The sequence below is a fragment of the Misgurnus anguillicaudatus genome, chromosome 11 (assembly GCF_027580225.2).
Source record: "Misgurnus anguillicaudatus chromosome 11, ASM2758022v2, whole genome shotgun sequence".
Lineage (NCBI taxonomy): Eukaryota > Metazoa > Chordata > Actinopteri > Cypriniformes > Cobitidae > Misgurnus > Misgurnus anguillicaudatus.
Genome location: NC_073347.2, coordinates 29,848,977 through 29,876,859, shown reverse-complemented (window position 1 = coordinate 29,876,859; position 27,883 = coordinate 29,848,977). Strand labels below are relative to the sequence as shown.

Sequence of the window (27,883 nt, the reverse complement as noted above, 5' to 3'; positions counted from 1 at the left end):
ATTGCCCAACACTTACCAGTGTAACTTGTTTACTCCCGTAGTGTTACATTTCAATACTGTAGGGTGTTAATATGGTAAAATAAGACAATAACAGTATACTTTTGAAAACACTTTATTGTTTAACAATAAATAAATATTAGTCAACATCTAAAATGTAGCAATATGGAACCAAATACTCTTTATCATCCCCATTAGAAAACATTTTATCAAATGGCTTAAAATACTTCAGTTCATCAATACATTCAACTGAAACATTGTCAAAATTCTCCTCGATGCAGTATGCATTAAGGTGCTCATCAAAATACAACACATTAACATCACATGCAATAAAAAAAGCACACTGTCTATGAATAACAATTGTACAGATCTTTTTAAAAACAGGAAGTTCATTACATACTCCAGTACAGACAAACAAATTTAGCTGGTATTCGGTACCATAGCTTTTGACCCAGCTAGTGGTTGAAACTTCAGAAAATGGGTCCAAATTTAACGTTTGGCAAAGAATTTCCCCACCTTCTAAATAACAAACATTTTTTACCTTCACAGGACCAAATTCAAACCTCTTAAAGCTATAGTTTTCAAAATGAAAAGCTAATTGGCGCTGGTGTTGCTTTACTAATGATTTGGTTAAGTTTTTGAAATTTCTGACAGACCTTTTAAAAAAATTGTGCTTGGCTTCAAATCGCATGCACCACACATGAATCAGTGGGCCTATTTTTTTCATGCATCTTGGATAGTGTATCATTAAGTGGTGCTTGGGAATTAACATTTTATCTGGAAACAGTGACTTGAAGAGATTATGGTGATCCAAGATCAAATGTTTAAGATAAGATATAATTCCATCTGTCACAATGGGTGAAAACACTATATTAACAATTTGTAGGAGAAGGAGAAGTAAGTTCCAGTAACTGTTACCCCGTTCAACAACATCTCCAAAAATAAGGGGAGTGTGGCGTAAAACACACCACGATTGGGTAGCATTCCAGCCCAGGTGCTTGCTGTTATCATCCAATTTTAAAATGCTTGGTCTGTTTTTACGATCTGTAAAACCATAACTGAAACTCTGTAACCTGTCTGAAAGTGCACTTGTAGTAACATAACCCTTTTTCACAAGGTACTGAAAAACTAGTTTAAGCTCATATTGCACAACTCCTTCCAACAAATCGTGCATAATATCAACAGTAAAGTTGTCTGTGCTGTGGAAAAAATTTAACGAATTTAACGCACAAGACTTTTTAACACCATACACTATATGGAGTGTTTCATTAAGTGCCTGACAATGTTCAGCATGAAGTTCTTTGGAACGTAAAACAAGTTGAGGATGATCCTCAGTAAACACAGTTTGAACTTCATCCTTACAAACCAAGCAAAACCTACAAAAATGTGTTCCACTAAAGGATTCAACAAAACCTAACAAACCATTTAAAGCAAGATTATCTCCTGTCACCTGTATTACTGAACCAAACAAAGGATTTTTAAAAAAAGGAAGCTGAATGCCTTCAGTTTCTAAAGTTTTTAGATCATCAATAAGAGGTTTCAGTATCTTCTCAAAACCATAAGTTTTTAAGTCTTCACTGTAAAAAAGAGCCGCAAGATGGATATTCATTAACACAGAGTTACACTTTGGTGAAAGATTTTTCAAAGTAAAATAAACACATCCAAGTTTGTGGACTCCCCTTTTCGATCCTAAAGGGTTTGCGGTTTCAAAATCGTCATAGTACAAAAGAATTTGAAGTGCATGCTTTTGTTGAGAAAACATTGCATGTTTTTGGAAATATGAGCCATCGTTAATATCCTTGTAAACACCCTTTTTACTATGTTTTTCTTCCAAGAAACTCTCTCTCACATCTTTGTTCTTAAAAATAGATTTGAGAGTACCCAGAATAGGAACATACACATACTTGTCTGTTACAGGTATTTGACTGTAAATTCTACTTCTTTTGTCTCTGCGTACATCCAACCTTACACCAAGGACACATTCCACAGGCTCAACTATTTCCCATTTTTCTTCAAAATATTTGTGCCTCTTTGCCTCTGTGTTGAGCTCTGAAAAGGGATTGTTCAGTTGATTAAAAGACTGCTCAATGTTTTTACACATGTCAGAAAACTGAGTTTCAGGTGAGAGAGATGTCAAAACTGCTTCTCGTGCTTGACTTTGAACATCATTAATAACTTCTTCCATAGAACAAACTATTGTTTGAACAGTGCTTTCGGAGAGACCTGAAGCCTGCAAATGTGCAACAACTGAACCGCACATTGATGACAGCTGCTGTTTAGGAACACATTGTGAAGTAGTAGGAACCTGCAGGTTAGTCTCGGAAGATGTACAAGATGCCCCACAACTTAAAACTTCCTCTTCATTCTCTCTTTGAGGATTGAAATTCTGGTTTGCATCCACTTGTTGACAGGCAGAAAATCTATGCACAGTGTTGAGGTGCTTTCTAAAGCCATTGTATGTACAAAAAGTTAAAAGACATCCTGGTTCTCCGCATTTCAAACGCAATGTTTTAGCAGGATATAAACCATGGTGAAACTTTAAATGTTGACAAAGTTGAAAACAGTCTTTTTGATTCACTTTGCAAACAAAACAAGTGAACATCTCTTGACAGAGGTAAACAAAGCTGGTCTGTTCAAGCTTCCAGTGACAGCAGTCGTGCTCTAACTTCCTTCACACGTGGGCTCTCCTTTGCCCTTCCGACATCAATGTCATAGATTGTGGTTTGAACAAATGTATAAAAATTGGTGAGGGCTTCATCATAGGAAAGGCTGAAAACGTAGTGAACCTTGAAGAGCTCATCAAAGGCAGCTACAGATGTCTGAGCCCTGCATGGTACAGCCTTTTGGTCAATCACAATGTAGAATCTTCTGATTTTATTCTTGTGCTCACCAGTGCAAAGAAGAAAGGGCTGTTTTGCATCAGACAGCTTAAGGAAGGTACTGAGACTAACTCCTTCCTATATGAAGAATAAGTTTAAAGTTATTTCAAGTACTGTTGTTGCAAACAATTAAGTGCCCAAAACAGAAATTAAAATCTCTACAATTTAAAATATTGTTTCAAATAGGGATGCACCAAAATAATTCTGCCAAAAAAAATCAAAAAATAAATTTTCGTGTTAGGCTGAAAAAGTGAAAAGGCTGAATAAATTGGACAGAAAAATTAGTTCCTGCGGAATCCACAAGCACAGAGAACGAGAGACTTTAGTTCTCTACAGCAACTGTAGTATGTAATAAAGACTTTCTAGAACCAATAAAGTCCTACAATGACAAACACGCTTATATTAAACAAGAAACGTATATTAACAATAAGCTTTTTGTTAGACCGCTTTGTTGAGCACGGTTTCCACTGTCATATGTCAATCTTTCCGCTGTCTCTCGCTCTTACTCTGATTGTCTTGCCTCGTACTTGACTGTGCATGCACGTTCGTGTCCGCAGCTTAACATACAGTGCTATACAAGCGTCATTGCAAGTTTTTTAAGGTAGAGTAATGAATAGATTATATGCATTTTGCACTGGAATAGAGGATTGAATTAATATCTTTTTAGTCAAGACCCCTTTATGTGGTCAAATGTAAATGAGGCAGTATTAACAAGTCAGATAGCTATCTGATCAGAGAACTGACCAGGTGTAAAAATACCCTATAGTGACTGCTGGAATGTTAAAAAATGTAAATAATGTGAAATAAATATTGTAAAAATGACATTTCAGAATGTAACTTGTGCAATGGTGAGATAATTGGCAAAATAATTCGGTATTCGGCTTCAACCAAGAATTTTTCTTTTGGTGCATCCCTAGTCTCAAAGAATATGCTTAAAGGAATAGTCTACCCTTTTGCCATATTAAACTATGTTATTACCTCAAATTAGACGAATTAATACATACCTATCTTTTTTCAATGCGTGCACTGTAGGCTACAGCGCGTTGTGAATGTGTTAGCATTTAGCCTAGCCCCATTCATTCCTATGGTACCAAAAAAGTTTTATTTTGTGGCACCATACTTACTGGTATAACTCCTCATGTAACAGTCTTAAAATAGGGAAAACACGGAAGTGTTTGGTGGCTTCCCTGTTTGATATCATAGGAATGAATGGGTCTAGGCTAAATGCTAACACATTCGTGACGCGCTGTACAGTGCACGCATTGAAAAAAGATAGATATGTATTAATTCGTCTAAGTTGAGGTAATAACATTTTAATATGGGAAAAGGGTAGACTATTCCTCTATAATAAAGGTCATGTTTATAGAACCTCAAATTTACCTACCTTAAGATACTTTACAAGATTGTTTGCAGCTTGAGCTGAACTAATCTTGGCTGTTTTCTTATGCCCTCTTGAAGTTGGGGGTAGAAGATGGAGTAACAGAAGAATTGCTGACATTTCACTATCCCATCCTAGAGGAACATAATAAATTATACATATGAGTTGCATCACAATTTCAAGATTTTAGGATTTTGTACAAGGAACAGTACAAGTTCTATTTTGAAAAAATGTTCTAGTACACTGTCTGAAAACTGGATAACAAGCTGAATCAGTACTCTGTAAAATCTGTTAGAAAGACTCATTACACAAAAAATTCTGTTTCAACTTGGTATCAAAATATCAACATTGATTTTACTAACCAAAATGATAGTAAAACTGAGTAATACATACAATTTTTTAATCTTACCAAAGTTATTCTCAGGTTCAAGTGCTGACAGAAGTTCCTCAACATATGCATTTGGCAGTAGAGTCCTGCAGTCCGCAATGACTTTTGACTTGAAATATGTAGGCCACCTTGCCAAGAATTTTCCAGACATGTCTTCTCCAAACATCAAGATGAAATCCTGCTCAATCTTTAAGGACAAACAATTTATTATTATATAAATTAGCATTATTTCAAAACATGGTGCTTTGGCAAGATTACCATTAGATATAGGTTAAAAATGGCAAAAGCTGATTCTTACCAATCCGGGAACATCTAGAAAACGAGGAAAGACATCCAAGACTGAAATTGAAGCATCTTCATCATGAACAATCTTCTGTCTGTATTCAAAAGTTAATCTCATTTTTGCTTTGACCACATGTTCATCTGTCGAGTGAATCATTGTAGATAATGCCTCTCTGCATTCTTCTCCATCGAACTGTTCACCAATTAAGAGTGATTCTCTTCTGGTTTTTGGGCCATCCAAATGAACAGGCTTGGAATTGCAGCGAGAGCCCACTGATGTGTTGCGCAGAACTGTCTTGATCCTCCATGCCAGATAACCTGTATTACCCTGAGGGTCATAGTAGTGTTCCTGCAGAACAGGAAACATGTTCATCACAGAAATATAGGACATACACATGCATTGACTCAAAGTTAATTAATTACCTACACATAGGGCTGTGACGGTATGCAATTATTTATTTTACAGGGAGTGCAAAATTATTAGGCAAGTTGTATTTTTGAGGATTACTTTTGTTATTGTACAACTACAATGCTCTTGGTCAATTCAAAATGTTAACAAACCCTTAAACCTGAACATTTAAGTAGTAAGAGTGAAATTGTCTTTCTTAAGAGAATATTTCTATGTACATCATTATAGGCAACTATTAGTGTGCAGAATTATTAGGCAACTAAATGAAAAACAAAGATTTTACCATCTCACTTGTTTTTTTTTTCAACTGTTAAAGTGAGAATAATAAACAAACTCTACATTTACAAAAAAAATAAATAAATAAAACAATAAAAAATAAAATATATAGACTCAGTGACCAATATAGCCACCCTTCTTTTCGATAACAGTCACAAGGCTTCCATTCATGGATTCAGTCAGTTTCTTGATGTGGTCTGAACCAACATTTTGTGCAGACGCAACCACAGCCTCCCAGACACTGTTCAGAGAGGTGTACGGTTTACCTTCACTGTAAATATCCTGCTTAAGAAGGGATCAAAAGGTCTCAGTAGGGTTTAAATCAGGTGAAGAAGGGGGCCATGTCATTAGTTTTTCATCTCTAAGGCCTTTACTGCCCAGCCACTCAGTTGAGTACTTTGATGCATGTGCTGAAGCGTTTTGCATAAAAGTCTTATTGAAAGATGCAGATTTTTTCCTGTACCACTGCTTGAAGAAAGTGTCTTCTAAAAATTGGCAGTAGGTCTGAGAGTTGTTTTTTATTTCCATTTTCAACCCAAAAAGGTCCAACAAGCTCATCTTTAATAATACTTGTCTGTGCCTGCCTGCCTGTAATGTAGAAGACACTTTCTTCAAGCAGTGGTACAGGAAAAAGTTTGCATCTTTCAAGAAGACTGATTATTTTGCAAGACAACACTTCAGCACATGCATCAAAGTACTCCACTGCATGGCTGGCCAGTAAAGGCCTTAGAGGTGAAAAACTAATGACATGGCCCCTTCTTCACCTGATTTAAACCCTAATGAGAACCTTTGAGGCCTTCTTAAGCAGGACATTTACAGTGAAGGTAAACCGTACACCTCTCTGAACAGTGTCTGGGAGGCTGTGGTTGCACAAAATGTTGATTCAGACCAGATCAAGAAACTGACTGAATCCGTGAATTGAAGGCTTGTGACTGTTATCGAAAAGAAGGGTGGCTGTATTGGTCACTGAGTTTATAAATATATGTTTTTATTGTTTTATAATTTTTTTTTGTAATTGTAGAGTTTGTTTGTTATTCTCACTTTAACAGGTGAAAAAGGGGCAGGTGAGATGGTGGAGTCTTTGGTTTTCATTTAGTTGCCTAGTGGTTCTGCACACTAATAGTTGCCTGGTGATGATGTACATAGAAATATTCTCTTAAGAAAGCCAAAATTTCACTTTTACTACTTAAATGTTTAGGTTTGAGGGTTTGTTAAGATTTTGAATTGACCAAGAGCTCTGTAGTTGTACAATAACAAAAGTAATCTAATAATTCTGCACTCCCTGTATAAATTGTCTGCTTTTGTCCACCGATTGTTTAGACGTGCTGCTTCGCAGCATCAGCATGCATTATGAGAGATTTGTTTGCTCCCTTATTTAGCCTACTTTATTTTGTTAATAAAGCTACACGAGACAGACACGGAAAATAGAACGGACGTCTCTCAAATGCATCTGTGTCCAATTGGATAGACCTAAAACCAATCAGAGTGATTTAGGAGGTGACGTATGCAGAGCTATATCAAACTTTTGCCAGATCCAGTCGGAAAGACATCTTTTTTTAGATATGAAGGCTTCGAGTGTTGTTCTTTGCTCGGGTTTTAACGAAAAGGAAAAGTTTAAATCGCTTAAAACAGATGTGATAGCTGATTCGAACGAGTGATGTTCCACAGCGGCATCCATCTTCGTAATGTACAAAATCTGCTTCACAGACGCTGTGCTGTCATCATCGTGTAAGCACACCCCAACGTTTCTGATTGGTGCCGTGATTTCTCTGCATTAGAAATGGGCTTGAATGGCCTCCTTGCCAGACTACTTCAGACCTGCCAACCTTGGAATTTTTTTTGAGTAGCAACTTACTGCAGCGCCGCAGGGTGAGGTCAGGCACATTTGATGATCAAATTGAGTGATTGAGTTCAACTTCACATGCTCACTTATCACAACTTATTACTAATCACATAGTTCCCACTCACCACCATATCTAGTTTTTCAACATACAAGTAGGCTATGAAGAACTCTTTTAATGAACAGGCAATCCCAAAAAATATGCCTCTGAAACAAAACTTTAACATAATTGAAAATTGTATTGGCCTATGGCATATGTCTTAAATACATGGGATGTTATAAATAACAAAGAATCAACAAATAGCATGCTATATCCTTGCTTTATTTTCCAGCAGGCCAGTTGAGATGAAACTCTACTGGGGCACAGGCCTCACACTACTTTTTCTTTAACATACCTAACATGAACAGTATTAATATGTTTTAAGGCATAAAGGCATGCCGCTAGCATATTTGCATTCTACAGTATTGATGATAATGAGTCTTTTACAAATATGTACAATAACAATACTTAGCTGCTACTACAATAAAAAGCATACGTGCATGATCATTTGTGTACATTATCTGCATAGTGTTTAAACCTGCTGGAAAAAAACAGCATAGACCACCATATGTTGTGTTTTGGTGCTGGTTTGCTGTTGACCATCAGCATAAACCAGCTTAATTCTCATGCTGGTTTGGTGCTGGTTTAGCTGGTGGTCACCAGCAAACCAGCACCAAAACACAACATATGCTGGTCTTGCTGGTATAATGTTTTTAAGCAGTAATGCCAACTGTTTATGTAGTGTCCTTAAGTAGTTATCTAGTGCAGGGCTCGACATTAAGGCTTGTCCCGGACAAGTGGATTTTTTGTAGGACAAGTGTAAGAGAAAATTAGTTGTCCGACTGGATAAGTTACATTTCAAACAATGTTACCTAACATTATGTGCTGTTAACGACAGAGCAGAACGCGCAGGGCAAACACAGAGCGGAATACTGAATGGTGCAGACAAACACACACACATTTACATGTTACTGTTACTAAACAAGCTGCGTGCGCATATAACCTGATCGACGAACACGGAGGGGCGGGGAGTCACAGGACGGCATGGAGTGGAGAGTGAAGTTTCTTCAGGTTTTCGGCGTGAATATAAATTACCGGCACATTGACCGCGTTTTCATCACTGTGTGTCAAAAAAGCCGATTCAAGTCCGTAATTTTTTCTCTTCTAAAGATTGGTAAAAACACACAATGGGCTTAAAATCTTGTTTAAGAATCTGTTTTATAATGAGAACTCTCTTTCAGCACGCCTATGTGTGTGCGCCGCGCGACAGCCGTTTGAATCTGACAGAGTTCGTCACTTCAAGAATCCCACACAAACATTACAGCGTAAATGCTAGGTTTAAGATTGACTTTATACATAACAGATAATCTAGATACATTCATCCTATTAAGTTTTTTAAATATGGTTATGTTTTAATGTTTTGCTTTAGTGTTTTAATGTCAGACAATTAATAAAATGTGGGAAAATGAAAAGAAAGTCAGCAGATATAGCATCATTCTCCAGAAAGAGTAGCAAGAAACAGCCAAATGAATCTTAGTAAAATACATTTCAGTGTCCTAAATTCACATGATTTTCTGGTCTCTATAGTTTTTTCAGCAATGGGAGATAAAAATTCTGGTTTCAAAGTAAATTTCAAAAGTTTAATTTAATTAAATAGTTTAAAAAAACATGAGGTTGAATTATGACTATAAATTTTATGTTAATCTCAATTCATTTTAATTAAAATTAAAGTATTGTAGCAATTGTATGTTATACATTATTCTGATTAACACACCTATAATACTTAAAAGTATTTTAAGGTTGGATGATTTTATATGCCACCCCAAAGTAACTGCTTGCCCCTGCCTGGCCACCCCTATGAAAAATCCCTGCCTCCGCCACTGATAAACACAAATAAACATTATATTATAAATCTTTACCCGGACAAGTGACTTTTGTGCATGGACAAGTGAAACACAAATTTACTTGTCCAAAGGACAAGTTCCTCAAAAAGTTAATGTCAAGCCCTATAGTAAACTAAACAGTAATTTCATATCTGACAATACAGAACAGTACACAAACATGAGTTGATTTTCTCAGCAATAATGCAAAGCTCTATACTTGGTTTTGACTGGCTGAGCATATAGTTTTACCTCCCTCATCATCTATACTTTAGTAAGAATAAGATTGATATTATTTAGACTTTTGTTTGCTCTTTGTGCTACAAAAAGTACAGACGCTCCCACTCGCGGACATCGATTTCTGCGTGCTCGCACCAGTTTGTTTTTTCCATTAATGTGGGACTGCAACGCGTTTACAATGGTTAATTACTTTTCATGAAGCTCAGTTTTTTGCCGCGATCAGAAATGTAAATTGATATACTGGCAAATAAAGTAAAAACTTAAACTTGAGGCACCACATAGGACACTGGGGCACGTGCAACAGTAAAAGGCGTTTACACGTCTACTCGTAGCAGCATAGTTTGGTGTCTAAATGCGTATCTGTTACACAAAATGCGTAAAGGTTGGCAGGTCTGCTACTTGCAGAGCAAATCTAAATTTGCCGGAAGTTGTCTGGGTTTTCCCAGGCTACCGGCTTTGTGAAGTCTTGTTAAATTAAGCTTGTAACTTTGCACCGGCAGCAATAAGGTATCAAGCCAGCTTACGTTATTTGTAAAATACGTGGGCGCATTTTTATTACGCGCCCATTTTATCGCCCTTCCCTACTACATACATTTTGAAAAACATATAAAATGACAAAATAAAAATGAAATATGCATTTTATTAATACTTTTACTTATAAACCTCAAAAGTATTAAACTCACATATCCGGTTTTAGAGTATGGATCCAGAAGATGTGGAAAGAGTGTCACAATCCCTAATGCATAGTTACAACGCACAATTGAATGTGGGATCCTCCTGACAAAGTAAAAAAAAAACAATCTTTAAGGCTTTAGATTGTATGTTAAAAATTAATATAAATTTGAAACAGTGGAGCTAGAATTTTTTACCCATGTGATTCAATCATATCGGCAACTAGTATGTTCACCATTAATTTCCGCTTTGCATCTGACAATGTTTTTGTTTTTTCATATTCCATGAAGATTTCATCACCCTTGGAATTGGTCTTCAGAATAGTCTCAACCATCTGCCAAATGTAAACATTTTGCATTATAAAAAAGCTTTTTAAAGCAACTACTAAACATTTAAAACTTTTCATTATACATTTTAAACAAATGTAACTTTAGTATATTCATTTTTTTCATTTTCTTATTTGGTCTGTAAATTTTTACCTGTTTGGCTTCATTCCGATCTATGGGACCAGCTGAGATCATCTTCTTTTTTACTGATCCCACGACCACGGATGAATCCGAAGAACATGATGCATCTGGCTGATATGAAATGTTGGGCACAGCTGATGAACATGATTCATCAGCGACCAGTTCAATCTGTAGATCTACAAAACAGATTTTTCGAAAGGACATAAAAGACAACAATCTATTAGTATCCGCAAAAATTGTGTTCAAAAGATGCAATACACTACTCCTACAATAACACCTCTTTGCTGTTCCTAAAAACAGAATGAATCAGCTTGCCAAATTAAATTAGAACTGACCTGACATTAGCTGCTTTTAAACCAAGGCTAAAACCATTCCTATTGGGCCAGGCCTACAGTCTTTGAATGGGATTTTATACTGCGAATGCTTTGTCCATCTGTGACTGTTTGTTTTAATATACATTTTGTGTTTATGTTGTGATGAATAACTTCCTGTACATTACATTGGTTAATGGCAGTGGTTTTCAGTTTACATTTTCCGATGGGAAAACCCTCTAAGTTTGTCTGACCAATTTTACTTGTAAATGAGCACTTTTATCAGGATCTTATGTTTAAGTTTAGCAATTTTACTCAAATGTCACTCAAAAAGTTGTTTAGTAATTGAAATGTCTTACTTTTACAAATAACACTTTAGTAATTTTATTGCTATTTAACAATTTTGACAGTATCAGCAAATCCCTCCAAGTGCATGCAAGCTTTTTTGTTAAACCTGGTTTCTCAATCATACCCTATCTTTCTCCAATCTCTCTTCACTGTACTTTCTGAATAAAGGTTAAATGCTCCAAAACTCAGTATATTATTAATTTTAGTAAACTTTTTTAAAACTTAAGAGCTCGATGAAATCTGACGTTGGAAAAAGGGATGCAACGTTGTAACTCAACCAATAAGGCTGATTGTTACAACGTTAAATGGATTCACCAACAAAACACTATTTCTGAATGGCAAGATAAATAATTTGACGAATGTATAATACGAGCCAAGAGCATTCGGTTAATATCATTATCTAGTTTTTGACGGAGGTGGTGTTTAGAAACTTTGGCATCTGAGCTCTTCAACTGTGCTTTATAAATAATTTGAATTAAATGGATAGTGTAATAAACAACAAACACAACCAAAACTAATTATTCTTACCAATTACTGGGTGTCCAGCCAAGGCCTTGAAGGAGAGGACACCTGACTTTACAAGCTCATCAAAGACATCCCTATCTACTTCTGTTCCAGATTCATCAGTTATGGTGATAGGACCCTCTGTCTCAGGCAGCAAACTGAATTTCTCTGTTACTAAAGCAAATAAAAAATGCTCTATTAAACTACAATTTCAATCAAAGTATAACACCACAGGTTCTGCACCACAATGGGTCTGGTCGATGTGATAAATTATTGTATATCGGAGATGACTTGCATCACAATGTCAATTATAACAGTCTGTTACCAAATGATCATCGTCAATATCATGACAAATATTAAAAATGGCAAATATTAAAGCTAGGAAGTTGCCAAATAAAGAGACAAGAGTGGCATCTCCCCTTAATATGAAGTGCAAAAATCAAGACATTTAATAGGCAGTTTAAAATGCAAATCATTAAGGCCCTGTTTACACATACATGGTTATTTTGAAAAACTGAGACATTTAACTTCGTTTGCACCCTTTGTTTACACGCAAACGGAGAACTCGCCTCTGAAATCGATTATTTTTTTAAAACTCCGGCCAGAGTGGAGAATTGGAAAATCTTCGGTTGCACTGTTGCATGTAAACTGAGAAAACCGATGTTTAGGCAGCCAACGTCACAGAATGCGCCAGAGCTCCAAAAGTGCGACCTTGTTCAAAAGAGGAACAGGAAGTGATTTGTTGCTGTTTTCGGGATTCTGATTGGCTTAAGTGGGCTTGAGCTTCTTGTTACACTGCCACCTACAGCTTTGCATGCTCTTGACGGCATATATATAGGTGTACGTGTCAATGAGTACGTTTACATGCACAGCACAAGCGGATAACTATCAAAAATCTGCTTCTTACAGAAAACTGTTTTCATGCGTTTACATGCAAATCAATAAGCCGGCTATGCAGACAACTGCGTTTACATGGGACTTGCAGAATTATCAGTTTTGACGTTTGCAGGCAGTGACGCCACCACCCACAGCACACAATACTCGTCCAAAAAGTCAACGGCACATCTGTCCCAAGCTGCTATGCTGCATCTCATCTCGTGTCCGCAGAACCTGCAAATGCAACACGAGCCTCCACTTCCACAGCCTCTCTGCCAACTGCTCCAGCCGAGCGGAGACCTCCATGCTTTGCGCCTACTTCCACGTGTGACGTTTATCTTTCATACGCGGAGACATGCGCACATGGACAAAACCGTGAGAAAGCCGGTTAAGGTGTTTACATGCCACGCGCAATCAGTGTAATGAGTTGTTTTTTGCTCACCACGCCGATTTCGCGCGGCATGCAAACACCTTAACTGGCTTTTTCACGGTTTTGTCCATGTGCGCATGTCTCCGCGTATGAAAGATAAACGTCACACGCGGAAGTAAGCGCAAAGTAACGCATAAAAGTCTCCGCTCGACCAAAGCAGACGGCAGAGAAACTGCCAAATAGCAGCTCATGCCACATCTACAGGCCCCGCAGACACGAGAAGAAACACAACAGCACAGCTCAAGACAGATATGCCGTTGACTTTTTGAACGACTATTGTGTACTATATGTGGTGACGTCACTGCCTGCGAGAAAACTGATCATTCTTCAATTCCCTTGTAAACGCAGTTGTCTGCATAGCCGGCTTATTGATTTGCATGTAAACGCATGAAAACAGTTTTCTGTAATAAGCAGATTTTTGATAGTTATCCGCTTATTCTGTGCATGCAAACGCACTCAACGACATGTCAGATTGATCATACTCGGGACTAATTTCATCGTGTCTGTCTCGGATAGGGATTATATTTTAAAAAAATGTATTTCTGCATGTCAGGTTCAGGTAAGAAGTGATTCTGGTCAATTCAGGTTGAGTACGGATTTTAGGACCCAAAAAGACCTCTAGCTTGAATACACCGCCAGTCACTTTGAATAAAATTTTCTAACAAAAGCATATGTACATTTAGAAAATAATGTAAACAAAATACCATTATAACACATTACACTAAAACATTCTGCACAACACTTACTTTGTTGAAGAAATCTCTCAAAATCAAACCTTTCTTCAGTCTGAGGTACTACTACATACTTCTGTGCTCCTCTACACTCCACTTTAGCAAGCATCTCCTGCATGCATTAAAGTACTTAAGTCATTTTTTAATTAAAACATCTGAAGAAAAAAAAACTTTTAAAAACTTTTAAAGAGTAGCAAATGCCCACCTTTCAAATCATGCTCACATATTGTACACATCTTACAAACAAGGTTACTCAAGAAAACAAATGACATCCACGTCAGACTTTATGTGTGACCCTGGCCACCAAACCAGTCGAACTAGGATTCGATTTAAGGAAATTAAATACTGATTCACAAAAAAAAAAACTTAAACTAAATTAAGTTTTAATTAATTGCGGATGGATAAGATACATCATTATAGACCAATTACTTTTGTTTTATAAAAAAACATTCATTTAAAAACAGCATACCTTCAGCATCATCTTTAACACCAAATTTGCCGTTGAAAGTAAACCATCCATACATTATCATCTAACGTTAATGGAGACACAAAGATGTAAATCCGCGCTTTAAACAAAACCGGTGTTGACGGGCTCTCGCGACGCGCTGCTCAGGCACGCGATATGAACCGGCCTTGGCGTTTGCGTGAGAACCATGCGAAAATGATGGTGCGGGTGAATTATTTATTTGAAGCTGCAATTAAAAATGAGACATAGTGCATCGAGGCATATGTTTTTGTTACCTCCAGTGCTGTTGCGCGTGAGGTTTGCACTCTCTAAAGATGTCCGGGTAACTTACTGCACCGTCCGCCTGAGTTCCGCCTTTCTGTTTCGACAACATTACTATTCTTGTTATTTTTATATTAACGTTAACCAAAAATTTCTATATATTTTTTCAAATGTTTTAATCGATGCAAATCACTAGAAGACTAAATCGCAATACGTGAATCGAGTTCCCCCACTCTAATTAACGTTACAAGATCGCGGATTCAAAAATGAAACACCATTCTAACACGCTGCGAGAACATTAGGAAGCGCAAACGTTAAGGACCTAAGAAAATTATAACCCAATTAAATTGATTTAAAACCTAAAACACAATACTTAAGCTAATTTACTTTGATTTTGAAACAAAAGTAACGTTAAAACAAACACACACACACAAACATCATATTAATCATTAATAACAATAAAAAATCAACACATTAAATCAAATTAATCAGTATTTACTTACGAATATGGTGAGATGTTATATCCGTGACTTCAAATTGAACTCTCCCTCAAGCTTCTTCACTCTAGTTAATAAAAACGCCAGTTAAAAATCATACGGAGTTATTAACATTCCAAACAACACCATAATCACAAAACATTATCAAAATCTCACAAACTTTAAGTTTTAAAGTAATTTGCATACGTGTATGAAAGTTAATTCGTCAAGTTGTTGTTCCGTAATCAATTAAATTAACGTTAGGTCCAAACGGTCACATGAGAGTTGTTCACATTGACGCTAAGTTACTTAACATTTAACTCGATACACTTAGGTTAACATTAAACTTGATATTGATAGTAATATAAAACATGCTGAAATGCTATTTTAAACCACATTTAATCAACTTTGCTTACCTTTCAGAGAAAAAATGATGATCCTAAACTCGCGTGTGATTTGGCTTGCTGGCTGCTTGTGTTTGAGCGGGAATGAGGGGGGAGGGGTCCTTTATTAACACTCCAGGAGTTAAAAACTGCCAGTCAAGGTACACTGCGGGAGTTAATTTTTAATTAAAGGTTTCACACTCTGTTTTAACACCAACACTTTCTCTGCTTTTACTCAGTGCAGTGTTGAATTAACTCTAGTTTGTGTTAAATTAACTCTGAACTCTTAACATTTCCATTTACACCGTAATTTTAACTCTGCAAAATTTGCTGTGTACTATTTCTAATATGATATGTGAGAGGAAACGTTGTTTTGTAGGTATATAGCTCATTAACGTGTCAGCTCCGTACATTTTGTCTATTCTGAATGTGCTGCTGCTCAGCTTACTCAAACACATTTATTTTTGTACATTGATTTATTTTATTAAAATACCATTTATTTATATCCCGCCATAAATGTAAGTCATCGCGGGATGGCAGCTCCGGTGTTTTGTCGAAGTCTGTTCCCCCTATGTTTCCCTTCAGTGTAGTGTTTTTATGGCGTTTTTATCACGTTATAGGTTTTATTATTTATATATTTAAAATTTTAATGGCTACTGAGATGTATATGTGTGCATTTCTGTAATGCATCTGTATTGTTCTTAATGGTAAGTCAATTATTTTTACAGTATGAATCATATTATATGTATAATATTTATTTAATTATGTATGCAAACATTACATTTTTAAAACAACCAGTAAAGGGAAAAAAAAGAAAAAGACAGGCTATATTGTAAAAGAAATACCCTAATAGAAAACTGTCAAATGTATGAAATATTTAATAAATTGTATTATAAAATATAATCTCCTGCCCTGACTGCAGATGGGAGAGACTCTGCTCTGCTGCACGATGCCGCCTGTGAGTGCTTTGGTATGGGGGTGGAGCCCGCGGAAGGAGCGGTAGCTGCTCGTTGAGAAGACTGAATGATAAGTGCTTTCGAGTCAAAGTCTCCAAAAAGTCTCCAACAATGCCAGAAAAAGTAGCTAGATTTGTCGCTAAAGGGGTCTGAAAAGTCGCTAAATCTAGCGACAAAGTCGCCAAGTTCGCAACACTGCCAGTTCGATGGTTGGCGCTGTCGCGGAAACGTGGGGTCGTGGAGCTGCGGTCATGGAGCTGCGGTCATGGAACTGCGGCTTCCAGTTGTGCAGGAATACCCTTCTCGAGAAAGTCACAGATATGAGAATGACGCTTGGTTTATTATTTTGTTATCTGATGCAATTACATTCAGATATTTTCAGAATGATGAATCACTGAAAAATAACATTGATAATGTGCTGTTAGCAGGGTGCAGTGATTTGAATGTCTGGATAAGTCTGTAACCAGCTGTTTTTGCTTAGGCTACTACTTTTCCTTAAAATTCTAGATTAAAACACATCTGTTAAACTTTGCATTAATTAGCACTGTGCTGCTTCACACTTAATGCACTTTTCTTCCAGTCATTTTTTTTTCGGTTTTATTCTTTATAAACACATTTCCCAAGCAAGACCCACACAGAATTTAGCTGGTTTGAGATCTGATAGACGGCCCCTGTCTGGAGACACCGGAGCCCTGGGCAAACAGTGCTGCCCTTGTGTGCTGCTCTCTATAGCCACTGAAAATCTGTGAGCTCTGTGTTTGTCACATAAAGGTTTAATTGTGCTAAACTGCTTCAGATGGCTCTCAGTAAAACGGATAAATCGAATGAACATTAACTGTCTGATCTTGTGACTTATTACGTGCCACAGCAATACCACCAATGGGGCCATTTCACCACATTTCTGTCCCCATTATTATTATTTGTATTAAAATGCAAGAAAACTCTAACATGCAGGACACTTTACTTAATAATAAACTGTATTTTAATCTAACACCAAATTTAAACTATATAATTTAAAACATTAATAAAAACTACATAGAACATTGAAAAACTGTATTTTCTTCTGTCACTGATCTTTATTTTTATCTTTAAATATAGAGCAGAAAATTCTTAAGATACCTTTTTTGCATTTTTTTGTGGGTCCATGTCCCATCTTTGCTTTAAAAAAAATTTCATCAAGTCATAATATTTTAAATAAAATGCAAATTTTTGTCATGTCCAGACCATTCAACTTAGTCCTGTTATCCAACACGTTCCCCCCTTGAAAATCTAGGAATATTCCACAAGTCACATTTTCAAGAGGAAGTTAAATTATCTGGATCTTCTGAAGGCCACGTGAAGATCAAAAATCACTTTTCTCATTTTCTTTTTTTGCATATTTTGATATATTGATGCTATGACTGTGAATGTTCAATCTCAACAATCTTAATTTTCAATCCTGTTACCTATAATATTTATTTGATTTTATCGGTTTATTTTAAAATAAAACATTTTGGTAAATCACTTTTTGCATAGTGTCTTCGCACATATTAAATATATTTCATATACTTTGCTATATTTCATGTATTTGCTAAATCTATGCTAAAAACTCAGTCCTGTTACTTTCAGTACTGTTACCAAAATACCTCAATCCTCCAAACCTGAGATTGACCAATAATCATTTTGAAAAGTAAAACATGCGTGTTATTAGATTTAGTGTTATAAAAAGATTAAAAAAGAGTTACAACATGCAAATGGCAATATTAATCATTTACATGTCAATGACATCTGTCTGCATTTTGATTTATGTGTGTTTCTCTTTAATGCCAAATACCTTGCTTAATAGCTCGATTTACAACTGACTCTATCACATAGGACTCATAATTACTTTTGTTTGGACAAAATTCTGACTGATACACAACATATGCCAGCTGTCTTGTAATTTAATATAACCACTTAAAGGCGGGGTGCATGGTCTCTGAAAGCCAATGTTGATATTTAAAATCACCTAAACAAACACGCCCCTACCCCAATAGAATCTGGACTTTCTTTTGATAGACCCGCCTCACATATACGCAACCCAGGCATTGATTTCGTTTAGAAGACACGCCCCATACTGCTGATTGGCTACAAGTGTGTTTTGGCCCGACTTTTCCAAAGCATTTCTCAAAAATAGTGCACCCCGCCTTTAATTTAGTCCACTGTTCTTTGCCGTGCCATGCAGTTACCAAAATAATCCACCAGGTGACAGCATTGCAGATGAAATTACATCTCTATTCTTCAGTCAAAAGTCTGGATGTGGTTGCAGTTGTCTGTGGTAACCCCCAGCTCTTTTTGCCAGTAAAAATAGTTTGTTTCACTTTTTGAACAAATTATGTTATTGTTGAAATGTTACTAAAAATATAATATTGTTGCAATGATGATTTGAGATGATGCATGTTTTAAGTCAGAAGGATCAGTAGTTTTTACCAAAAACAAGTTTTATTGATATATCAGAGACCGTAATATTTTAAAGTAAACTGTAAACACATAGAACTGAATGAAGTTTAGCCATTGATTGCTTCTATTTACTGTAAATGTAGTACGATAGCACAAAACTGAGAAACGAGGCATCGTAACAACAGGCAAATTATAAAACAATTCAAAAACAGTCCTTCACAACCAAAAACACTCAAACAATATGCTCAGTCTATTGACAACATGCACATGAACATCTTAAACAATCCCATCATCTGGGTCCAATGGCGCCGCCCTGCTGGTAAAAACATCAGCAAGCATGTGCTTGGGAATCTCAGAGCCCCGCACACGCAGAGCGTAGCACGCGTCTTCCACCTTACCCAGGCTCTGACGCAGCGTGTGCAGTTTCTTGGAGACCTCGTAGGGCCCCGTGTTGCCGATGTAAGCGAAACCGTCGTGGATTTCCCGCAGGAAGGTGCTGAGCTGTAAGGGTGTGTCCATGTCGCCGTTGCCCACGCTGCTTATGCACATACGCATCAGCTCGCCCGTCAGGTCAGCCACACCCAGCAGGTAATCGGTGGGCGTTACCTGGAAGGTCAGAACACAGGGGCCGGGCACCACAACCTCACCACCGCCCTTCAGGAAAAAATGAGATTATATCTGTTGTCAAATATAGCATGACTACAAATTGCATCACAGGAAAAAACAGATACATTTTTTTAGGTCAACTCAAACAGTCTAGACAACTACATTTCATGTTTTCCAAAAATGTCCAATTGCCTAGATAAGTAAACCATCACTGCTTTCTAAAAATAACAGGGAAAGATGGAGTGATAAGCCTGGAGAAAGTGCTCACTAGAAAGTAGTCCGTCTAATTTGGGAAGAAAACAAAAACAAACTGATTTCACAAGCAGTGTATTTGTGTAGTGTATTTGTATGGTGACAGATGCATACAAGAAACTAAAAGAAAGATTTGTGAGTGGAAACTTTATTTCTGGCAGAATGACTTGTGCAAAATGCTACATAAAACATGATTAAACAGGGAAACGGTAATGTGGTAGTAGTTATAAAGTAGAAGTTTTCAAGCTGCTTTAAGAAGTCAAAAATAAATCCATACATTGTAATATATTCAGAAAAATGAAATGAATACACGATTAAAGAACCTTCACATTTCCAAATGAACATGAAACATTTTGCCAAAAACCTTTCAGAGGATCAGAAATACTTGTGTTTACAAAATGTGCCCTTTAAGGTGCAACATCCATACCTTTGTGGTTTGGTCGTCTTTCATGAAGACCAGACAAGCATTGATTTCCTCCAGACTGATCAGACGGCGATGTCTGATAAAATGATGAAATGAAACAGCCTCCACATACTCCTGAATCCCTGATGGGAACACAAACACGTAATTTAGCTTGTTAACTCTGAGCTATAATGTTTAGAATTTGTAAAACATTATGAATTTGCTTGAAAAATTAATAACTTCTCATGCATTATGGTTTAAGTTTAGAAACACATTTTTAGGCTTTATTTGGTAAATGAACAAAACTTTTAGGGGTGGTTTCCCAGACAGATATTAGCTTAAAGGATTAGTCCATTTTCCCAAAAGAAAAATCCAGACAATTTACTCACCACGATGTCATCCAAAATGTTGATGTCTTTCTTTGTTCAGTCGAGAAGAAATTATGTTTTTTGAGGAAAACACTGCAGGACTTTTCCAATTCCAATGGACCCTAATAAAGCCCAACATCCAATACTCAACCCAACACTCAACAGTTTCCCTCAACGGAGCCTCAAAGGACCACAAACAATCCCAAACGAGGCACAAGGGTCCCATCCAGCGAAACGACTGTCATTTTTGACAGTAAAAATAACAAATATACACTTTTAAAGCACAACTTCTCATCTAGATCCGGTCGTGATGCGCCAGCTGATCCCACACAATACGTCATGATGTCAAGAGGTCACAGAAGACGAACGCAAAACTCCACCCCAGTGTTTACAAGTGTCTTGAAAGAGGACCGTTCCTACGTTGTTGTATGTCAACTGATACTAATTAATGCCTTTGTGTCAGTTTATTGTTTACAATGATGTGCGTTTTATATATGTAACACGTGACCTCCCTACGTCACTACGCATTTACGTTAGGTCGCGCTGGACTGGACCAGGAGAAAAGTTGTGGTTTAAAAGTACATATTTTCTATTTTTCTTGTCAAAAATGACAATCGTTTCGCTAGATAAGACCCTTATGCCTCGTTTGGGATTGTTTAAAGTCCTTTGAAACTCCGTTGAAAAAAACTGTTACGTGTTGAGTTAAGTATTAAATGTTGGGCTCTATTCAAGTCCATTAAAATTAGAAAAATCCTGCAATGTTTTCCTCAAAAAACATAATTTCTTCTAGACTGAACAAAGAAAGACATCAACATTTTGGATGACATGGTGGTGAGTAAATTATCTGGATTTTTCTTTTAAGAAAATGGACTAATCCTTTAAGCCAGGACTAGGCCTTAGTTTATGTAGGAAATATAACTAGTTTTAACAAACATGCCTAACTTAAAACATTACTTGTGTGCATTCTCAGGCAAAACGAAGGGCAACAATGTAATTTAAGATGTCTGTGTGAGAGTTATTTTTTAGTTTGGACAGCTCTTAAATTTTAGTCTAGGACTAGCCTTATCTCTGTCTGTGAAACCGCCCCTTAGTCATGTGGGTCAATTTTTAAGAGAAATTTGTTGAATTTAGCAGCAGAAATCATTACACGCAACAAAATAGTTAATATTTTGTATGTTTTTTTGTATACGATAATTTCTTTGTCAGAAGGGTTTTCTGCTTTTTAAAGAAACTCGGAAGCTCGGACGGAAGATCTTGTAATTTAGATTTACTTTTAAAGTGCCAATTAACATCAAAGGCGTTCTTATCTGTAGCTCCCGTTCACAGTTTCACATGCAATGTGAAAACATCCAACATAAAAAAAAATGCTTTTAGCACCAATGAAAGAAAATAAAAAAATGCTTGAAATAAATGAAACTGGCTATTTAACAGCTTATTAAATAGCTATTCTTCATCAAATGAACACGAATATTTAAACAATAAGCCATTTAAATTATAGAAAGTTAGTAATTTAATCAAATGTAACATGACATAACATACACATTTTTTGATTTGCCTGGTGTACCTCTAATGGTCCTAATGCAAAAACAAGCCCATTGAAAATGACCTGATGCATCAGGCCTGCAAGCTTTATGAGTGCTGTAGTAGGCATGAGGTTCATCCACACACACCCACGTATTAAAAAAGAAAAATAGAAACCTAATTGGGAGTATATGACCCTGGTCACGTCTCAAAAAAGGCCCCGATGATTTCTGTGACTACAATCTAAAAGAGACTTCCTTTTACTGCTAGATAACTGCTGAATTTGGCAAGTCCCCTCCCTCTTATCCATGTTTTCCTGTGAACTTCGCAGACTTTATGTCTGCCCCTTTATTCTTATCAAAAATAATAATGGGTGGAAAATCACTGTGACTTTCTTAGAAACTGTAAGCGACATTTTTAGTGGATTGATTAGACCTACCACAATAGGACATTTGATTTGACTGAATTTATGTTTCTATAATTTCTGAAAGTTCTTCATCCGCACTTAAAGGCAGGGTATCTGATTTGATCCAGAAACATTCTTAGTTATGCTGGTTAAAAGTCTCCTCACATCCTGATAGCAATCACCATGTTTAGTTGTTTAAATGTATTTGTAGAAATTTATGTCATCTGTGAAAGGGGTAGGACCAAAACATTTTCAATCAATCATAGATCTCGGTCCGAATGGACGTTGGCTTTTTTGTCCCTCATCCGTAAGCGTAATTTGAATGCCACCGCGCAGCCTGTTCACGCAGACATGGGCAAGTATACCTACCGTCTGTAAACAGAGGGAGAATGGCAAACTTTTCTGCTGAATTGACAACCTGCACAGGAGCCACAAAACGAAAGACATCTTTTAAAACAACAACAGCAAACTTCCTGCAACTTTCAATCGCACTGTAGTATTGTTGCTGCCGCCATGTCGTGGAGACGCTGTGTGTTTCGTTGCGAAAAGCAAACTGCTTTATTTGGCCTTTCAATAGAGTAAACATTAAGAAACCAGGGGTTAGGTTTTATTTACAACACTGTTTCAGAACAGTGCAGCCAAAATGTTTAATTGTGTGCTGCACATTTTACGAAAGGACTATTTTAGTTACAAGGCTGGATGTACACAAAGGCTTTGTCTAAAAAGTGGAGCAATTCTAACATTCAAACTACACTCTGGTTCTGCTGACTGTCATCCTAAGTAGCCGATGTTTTCATATTTAATAAATTTTTCTACTGACGATTCAAACGGGAGTTTTAGGCAGTGTAGAGTAGGGCTTGTTTGTCGTTTCTACGATGACAAATGTAAACATGATTTTAGGTTTAGTATCCTTACCTTATCAATCTGTTACGTTCTACTCACATCCCGCTGGTAAAGTTGATCGATCAGCTTAGTCACTACCTACAATAGTATCTCATGGCTCTCACTATTGCTTTGGGAGCTCGTCTTTCAAAACATGTTAGGAGCGACACATTTCTGTTTATGTAATCGAGATATTCGGCCAATCACAACGCACTAGATAGCTTGCCAATCACACTGTGCTTTCTCAGAACGATGAGCTTTGTACAAATCGACCCGTTACAGATGGGCGGGACTTGCTATAGAGTTGCTATAAAAATGTATATGGGCCCTTTAAGCATCCAACTGGGAGTGTACTGAATCAGTGATGCGTGGGTTGATCCGAAATGAGCAGGTGCTGTCGGTCACCCGCTGTTACGAGTCATCCAAAAATATTTTTAATGATATTCAGGTCGCGGTTGGTCGGGTCGTTTAAAATAAAGATGCCAGTTAACTATTTTAAACAATTACTACTTTTAAAAAATGCGGGCCAGGGAGCGGGGTCGGGTACACTATTAATTTTTTTTCCAGTCCGAGTTGCGGGCGGGTTAGTTGAAAACGTTGGTCGGGTGCGGGTTGTTTATATATTGACCCGCGCATCACTGTACTGAATACATCAAATTGTATTTTTATAGATGCTATAACTTGTCAGTATTTTATCAGTTGTTTATCACCTCTTAGCTGAACTGCATGCATAGATAGTATACAGTAGTACAGGGTTCCCCAAATCCCACCCTGGAGACCCGGAGCACCGCAGAGTCAAGCTCCAACCCCGATCAAACACACCTGAGCAAGCTAAACAAGGTCTTCATGATCACTAGAAAAATCACAGGTGGGTAAGTTTGATTAGGGTTGGACCTAAACTATGCAGCGCTCCGGCCCTCCAGGGCAAAACCCGGGGAACCCTGCAGTAGCATGTTACACTGATGTGAAATGTCAGGGTAACCCAGTGTGGACGGAGTACCTGGTGTGAATGCCCGGTGGAACTGATATAAATCTTCTCCTTTCAGTTCTTCAGCTATCTGTCCGATCTTCTGCCTCACACCATCCAGTTTAACATCAGCGTCGTTCAGTATGTCCTCAACATCTGGAACACTGTCATACAGTCCAACACCATAACAGATTCAATGCTTTATATACTCAATCCTATTTAAATAATAAATCACTAGCATTAAAGGGGACATTTCACAAGACTTTTTTAAGATCTCTGTTGAAAAGGCTCTGTAAGTTCATTCTTATTGGTGGGTTGTGAATGATTGACAGTCGTTACTTAGTCCCACCCCCAGAGTTGACGCAACTGGTTATGTTTCGCTTGAAAGCTGTAGAGGGCTCGCGTGTATTCAAGCCATAGTAAATTGTGCGTACCTTCAAAAGTAAGTTTCATTTCCACACTTACATTAAAATAGTGATTGGACCTTTGGACTTTGTGCGTTCTTATCGACGCCCCGTGATGATCCGAATTTAGTCAGAACCAGTCAATACTGTCCTTAAACCTATTTAATAATGTCAAATAAATCTTTGATGTCTCCAGAGTATGTATGTGAAGTTCTAGCTCAAAATACCCCAAAGATGATTTGTTACTAAGGGTGTCACGATTTCGATTTAAAATCGAAATCGATCGAAATTAAGCCACAACCTCGAACTTCGAATTAAAAAATTGGATCGTCGATGCTGCCACGCCCCCATGTCACGTCCGGTCGGCTTGCCAAGCGGGGGAAAATAAACTCTCAGAAGTGCCTTTAAAAACATCCATCCAGCGGAACGCGATTTATATTTTAAACATGAGGGATGTATTGCTACAACTCCTTGAAATGCATATCATAAACAGGATTACTACCTAGTGATCTGCCTTCGGACAGAGCGCAGCTCTCTGCATGTGCACGAGAGAGCCGCCAAGATGCAGCAGGTTATATTTTAAACAAAAGATATAGTTTGCCTCAGCTCGCATGAAACGCATAAAAACTGAACAAATACGTAAGGATTATTACTTTAGTTTATGTTTAGACTTTGGACAGATGCGAGAGCGCGTGCACGTGAGACAGAGAGAAGCGCCCTGAGAATTTTCGGGTGTTTGTGTTTCACCTCACACCTCTACAATGGGTTTAATGGTGCACTGGAACAATCCTTCCTAAAATGCATTAAACTTTCGTTTACAAAGACGTGAAACTCACCGAGTGGTCAGGGGTGTTCACTGATATGCTCACACAAAAATTGCTGCAAAATACGCTTTACAACCGCTGTTTTAGCATTCGTTGTTAACTTGTGGACCTATTTTTCCAAACGCCTCACACCCGTACATTCTTCCGCTTAGAGCTTGAATAATAGACACTCCAGCCAGGTGGTGGCGCTAATCCGCCATTGCCAATTGCAAGAATAGAAACAAAGTTCCCGGCAGCGGAGTAATACCATACCTCACAGCACATCTAATACAAGTCAATGGAGTTGGCAAAAACTACGATAAAACCTGTTGGAATGCGTATTTTGGAGCGATTTTTGTGAGAGCATACCAGTGAACACCCCTGACCACTCGGTGAGTTTCACATCTTTGTAAACGAAAGTTTCATGCATTTTAGAAAGGATTGTTCCAGTGCACCATTAAACCCATTGTAAAGGTGGGAGGTGAAACACAAACACCCAAAAATTCTCTGGGCAGCCGCACATGTAGAAACCTCAGTCAAAACCGCTCCACTCCACCACAAACAATCTGAAAACAGGGCTTCAAGTGCAAAACACCGAACCTGTCCCCTAAGAGGCAGTATTCTCCCCTTCTGACATCACAAGGGGAGCCAAATTTCAATGACCTATTCTTTCACATGCTTGCAGAAACTAAGAATCCAAAACTAAGTTACTGGGTTGATCTTTTTCACATTTTCTAGGTTGACAGAAGCAATTGGGACCCAATTATAGCACTTAAACATGGACAAAGTCATATTTTCATGATATGTCCCCTTTAAAGTTAGAAAGGCTCTTGAATGCTATTCACCTGGTCACTCTGTGCAGGAGAAAGATGGTCCGTTTGCTCTCAATGGTGACATCGCGACTGATTTTCACCAAACGCTCGTATTTATCATGTTTGGTGTCCAACTCTTGCTGGAACACTGTCAACAAATAACCAAAGAGAAAGAGTATTTTAATCCATCTTAACGGGAAAGTACATAACAGTTACTATTCCTTACCTTTAAAAGCAGCAATGACAGGCGAATCTGAGTTGATGCAATCGTCTGATTTTTGTCCAGCATCTGTCCTTCGTTTTCGGACACATCCCTCATCTGAAAAGATTATTAACGAGCACATATTTACAAATGAACAACATCATATCTAAACGTCGTCATAACCACTGAGCAAATTAAGCTTTCCACGCAGCTCTCAGAATTCAGCATCAAATGATTCAAGCAATACAAATGCGACAGATCTCGTGTACTTTTACCTTCTCGTTTACTCATCTCTCCGCTGAAGGTATATATTTACTGGACACGTGGGTTCACTAATGTACAAATAATAACAACAACAACCTGACTTATTTCACTAGCTTGATTGTGACATGTGTTGTAACTCCAGCTAAACGACTCGATTATAAATCTTCTCTCGAGTCATCGCAATTATACATTTTCAAAATTATGGAACCGCGTAACGGCGCGAGGCATAGACGCGTTTTGAAGATCGTGTATTCGTTGTTAAGCCTATATTAAAATTTCATACATTTCAATTTTGACTCTGGCACGCGCACGGGCCGCTCACGTTCACACTGGACCTGCGCCTAGTAATGACGCTATACCGCAAAGCATGTTGGGTAATGTAGTAATTTACCCCAGTGATAAAGTTGGTCATCTTAAAAATATTAAGCCACATAGATAACCTTTAAATAAACGTCAATACTCCTAATAATAAATCATACATTTACATAATTTCCAAACAAATATCAGCCCCAGTCTGACATTCACACAAACACACTTATTTGAGTTATATTTCTTCAATTTTATATGCAAATTATAATAAAAATCATATTACAAGATGCTGTTACAAAATGCACTACTATTATTTTTTTCAGATAGCTTAGACATGGTAGAACAGTGTAAAATGAATCAGATGGTAATACAATATTTAAACCTCATTACAAGAATTTCCAAAACATGCTAATACTGTGTGTGATGCATCTTCTAAATAAGATTTAATTTATGTCTGCAGATTTTTTTGTCTCTCTCTTTAAGAAAATACGTGACCCTGGACCACAAAACAAGGGTGATTTTTTTTTCAAATTGAGATTTATACATAATCTAAAAGTTAAATAAATACACTTTCCATTAATTTATGGGTTGTAAGGATAGAACAATATTTGTCTGAGATGCACAACTATTTGAAAATGGAATCTAAGGGTGCAAAAAAATCAAAATATTGAGAAAATAGCCTTTAAAAGGGGACATATCATGAAAATCCAACTGTTCCATGTTTACGTGCTATAATTGGGTTCCCAGTACTTCTATCAACCTTGAAAATGTGAAAT

General features: G+C 37.2%; 2 protein-coding genes across 5 annotated transcripts; both read right to left on the bottom strand.

The window, feature by feature from the left end:
* Positions 1–96: 96 nt before the first annotated feature.
* LOC129439652 (uncharacterized) lies at positions 97–15,862 on the bottom strand. Of its 3 annotated transcripts, XM_055198400.2 has the most exons (11): positions 15,568–15,862; positions 15,179–15,239; positions 13,964–14,060; positions 11,936–12,085; positions 10,761–10,924; positions 10,479–10,615; positions 10,293–10,386; positions 4,941–5,273; positions 4,664–4,829; positions 4,261–4,388; positions 97–2,954 (listed from the first exon to the last, which is right to left on the bottom strand). In XM_055198400.2, exons 3-11 carry the CDS (start codon positions 14,055–14,057, stop codon positions 2,631–2,633), a joined length of 1,590 nt encoding a protein of 529 aa, XP_055054375.2. In that variant the 5' UTR covers positions 14,058–14,060; positions 15,179–15,239; positions 15,568–15,862; the 3' UTR covers positions 97–2,630. The 3 variants fall into 3 exon arrangements, with proteins under 3 accessions (XP_055054375.2, XP_055054374.2, XP_055054376.2); XM_055198399.2 differs by lacking the exons at positions 15,179–15,239; positions 15,568–15,862 and adding an exon at positions 14,418–15,141; XM_055198401.2 differs by lacking the exons at positions 13,964–14,060; positions 15,179–15,239; positions 15,568–15,862 and adding an exon at positions 14,418–15,141.
* Positions 15,863–18,931: 3,069 nt separating this feature from the next.
* tsnax (translin-associated factor X) lies at positions 18,932–27,145 on the bottom strand. 2 transcript variants are annotated; one of them, XM_055170116.2, is made up of 6 exons: positions 26,810–27,145; positions 26,559–26,651; positions 26,366–26,480; positions 24,347–24,477; positions 20,194–20,312; positions 18,932–19,562 (listed from the first exon to the last, which is right to left on the bottom strand). In XM_055170116.2, exons 1-6 carry the CDS (start codon positions 26,823–26,825, stop codon positions 19,185–19,187), a joined length of 852 nt encoding a protein of 283 aa, XP_055026091.2. In that variant the 5' UTR covers positions 26,826–27,145; the 3' UTR covers positions 18,932–19,184. The 2 variants fall into 2 exon arrangements, with proteins under 2 accessions (XP_055026091.2, XP_055026090.2); XM_055170115.2 differs by lacking the exon at positions 26,810–27,145 and having other exon boundaries at positions 26,559–26,691.
* Between the last annotated feature and the right edge of the window lie 738 nt (positions 27,146–27,883).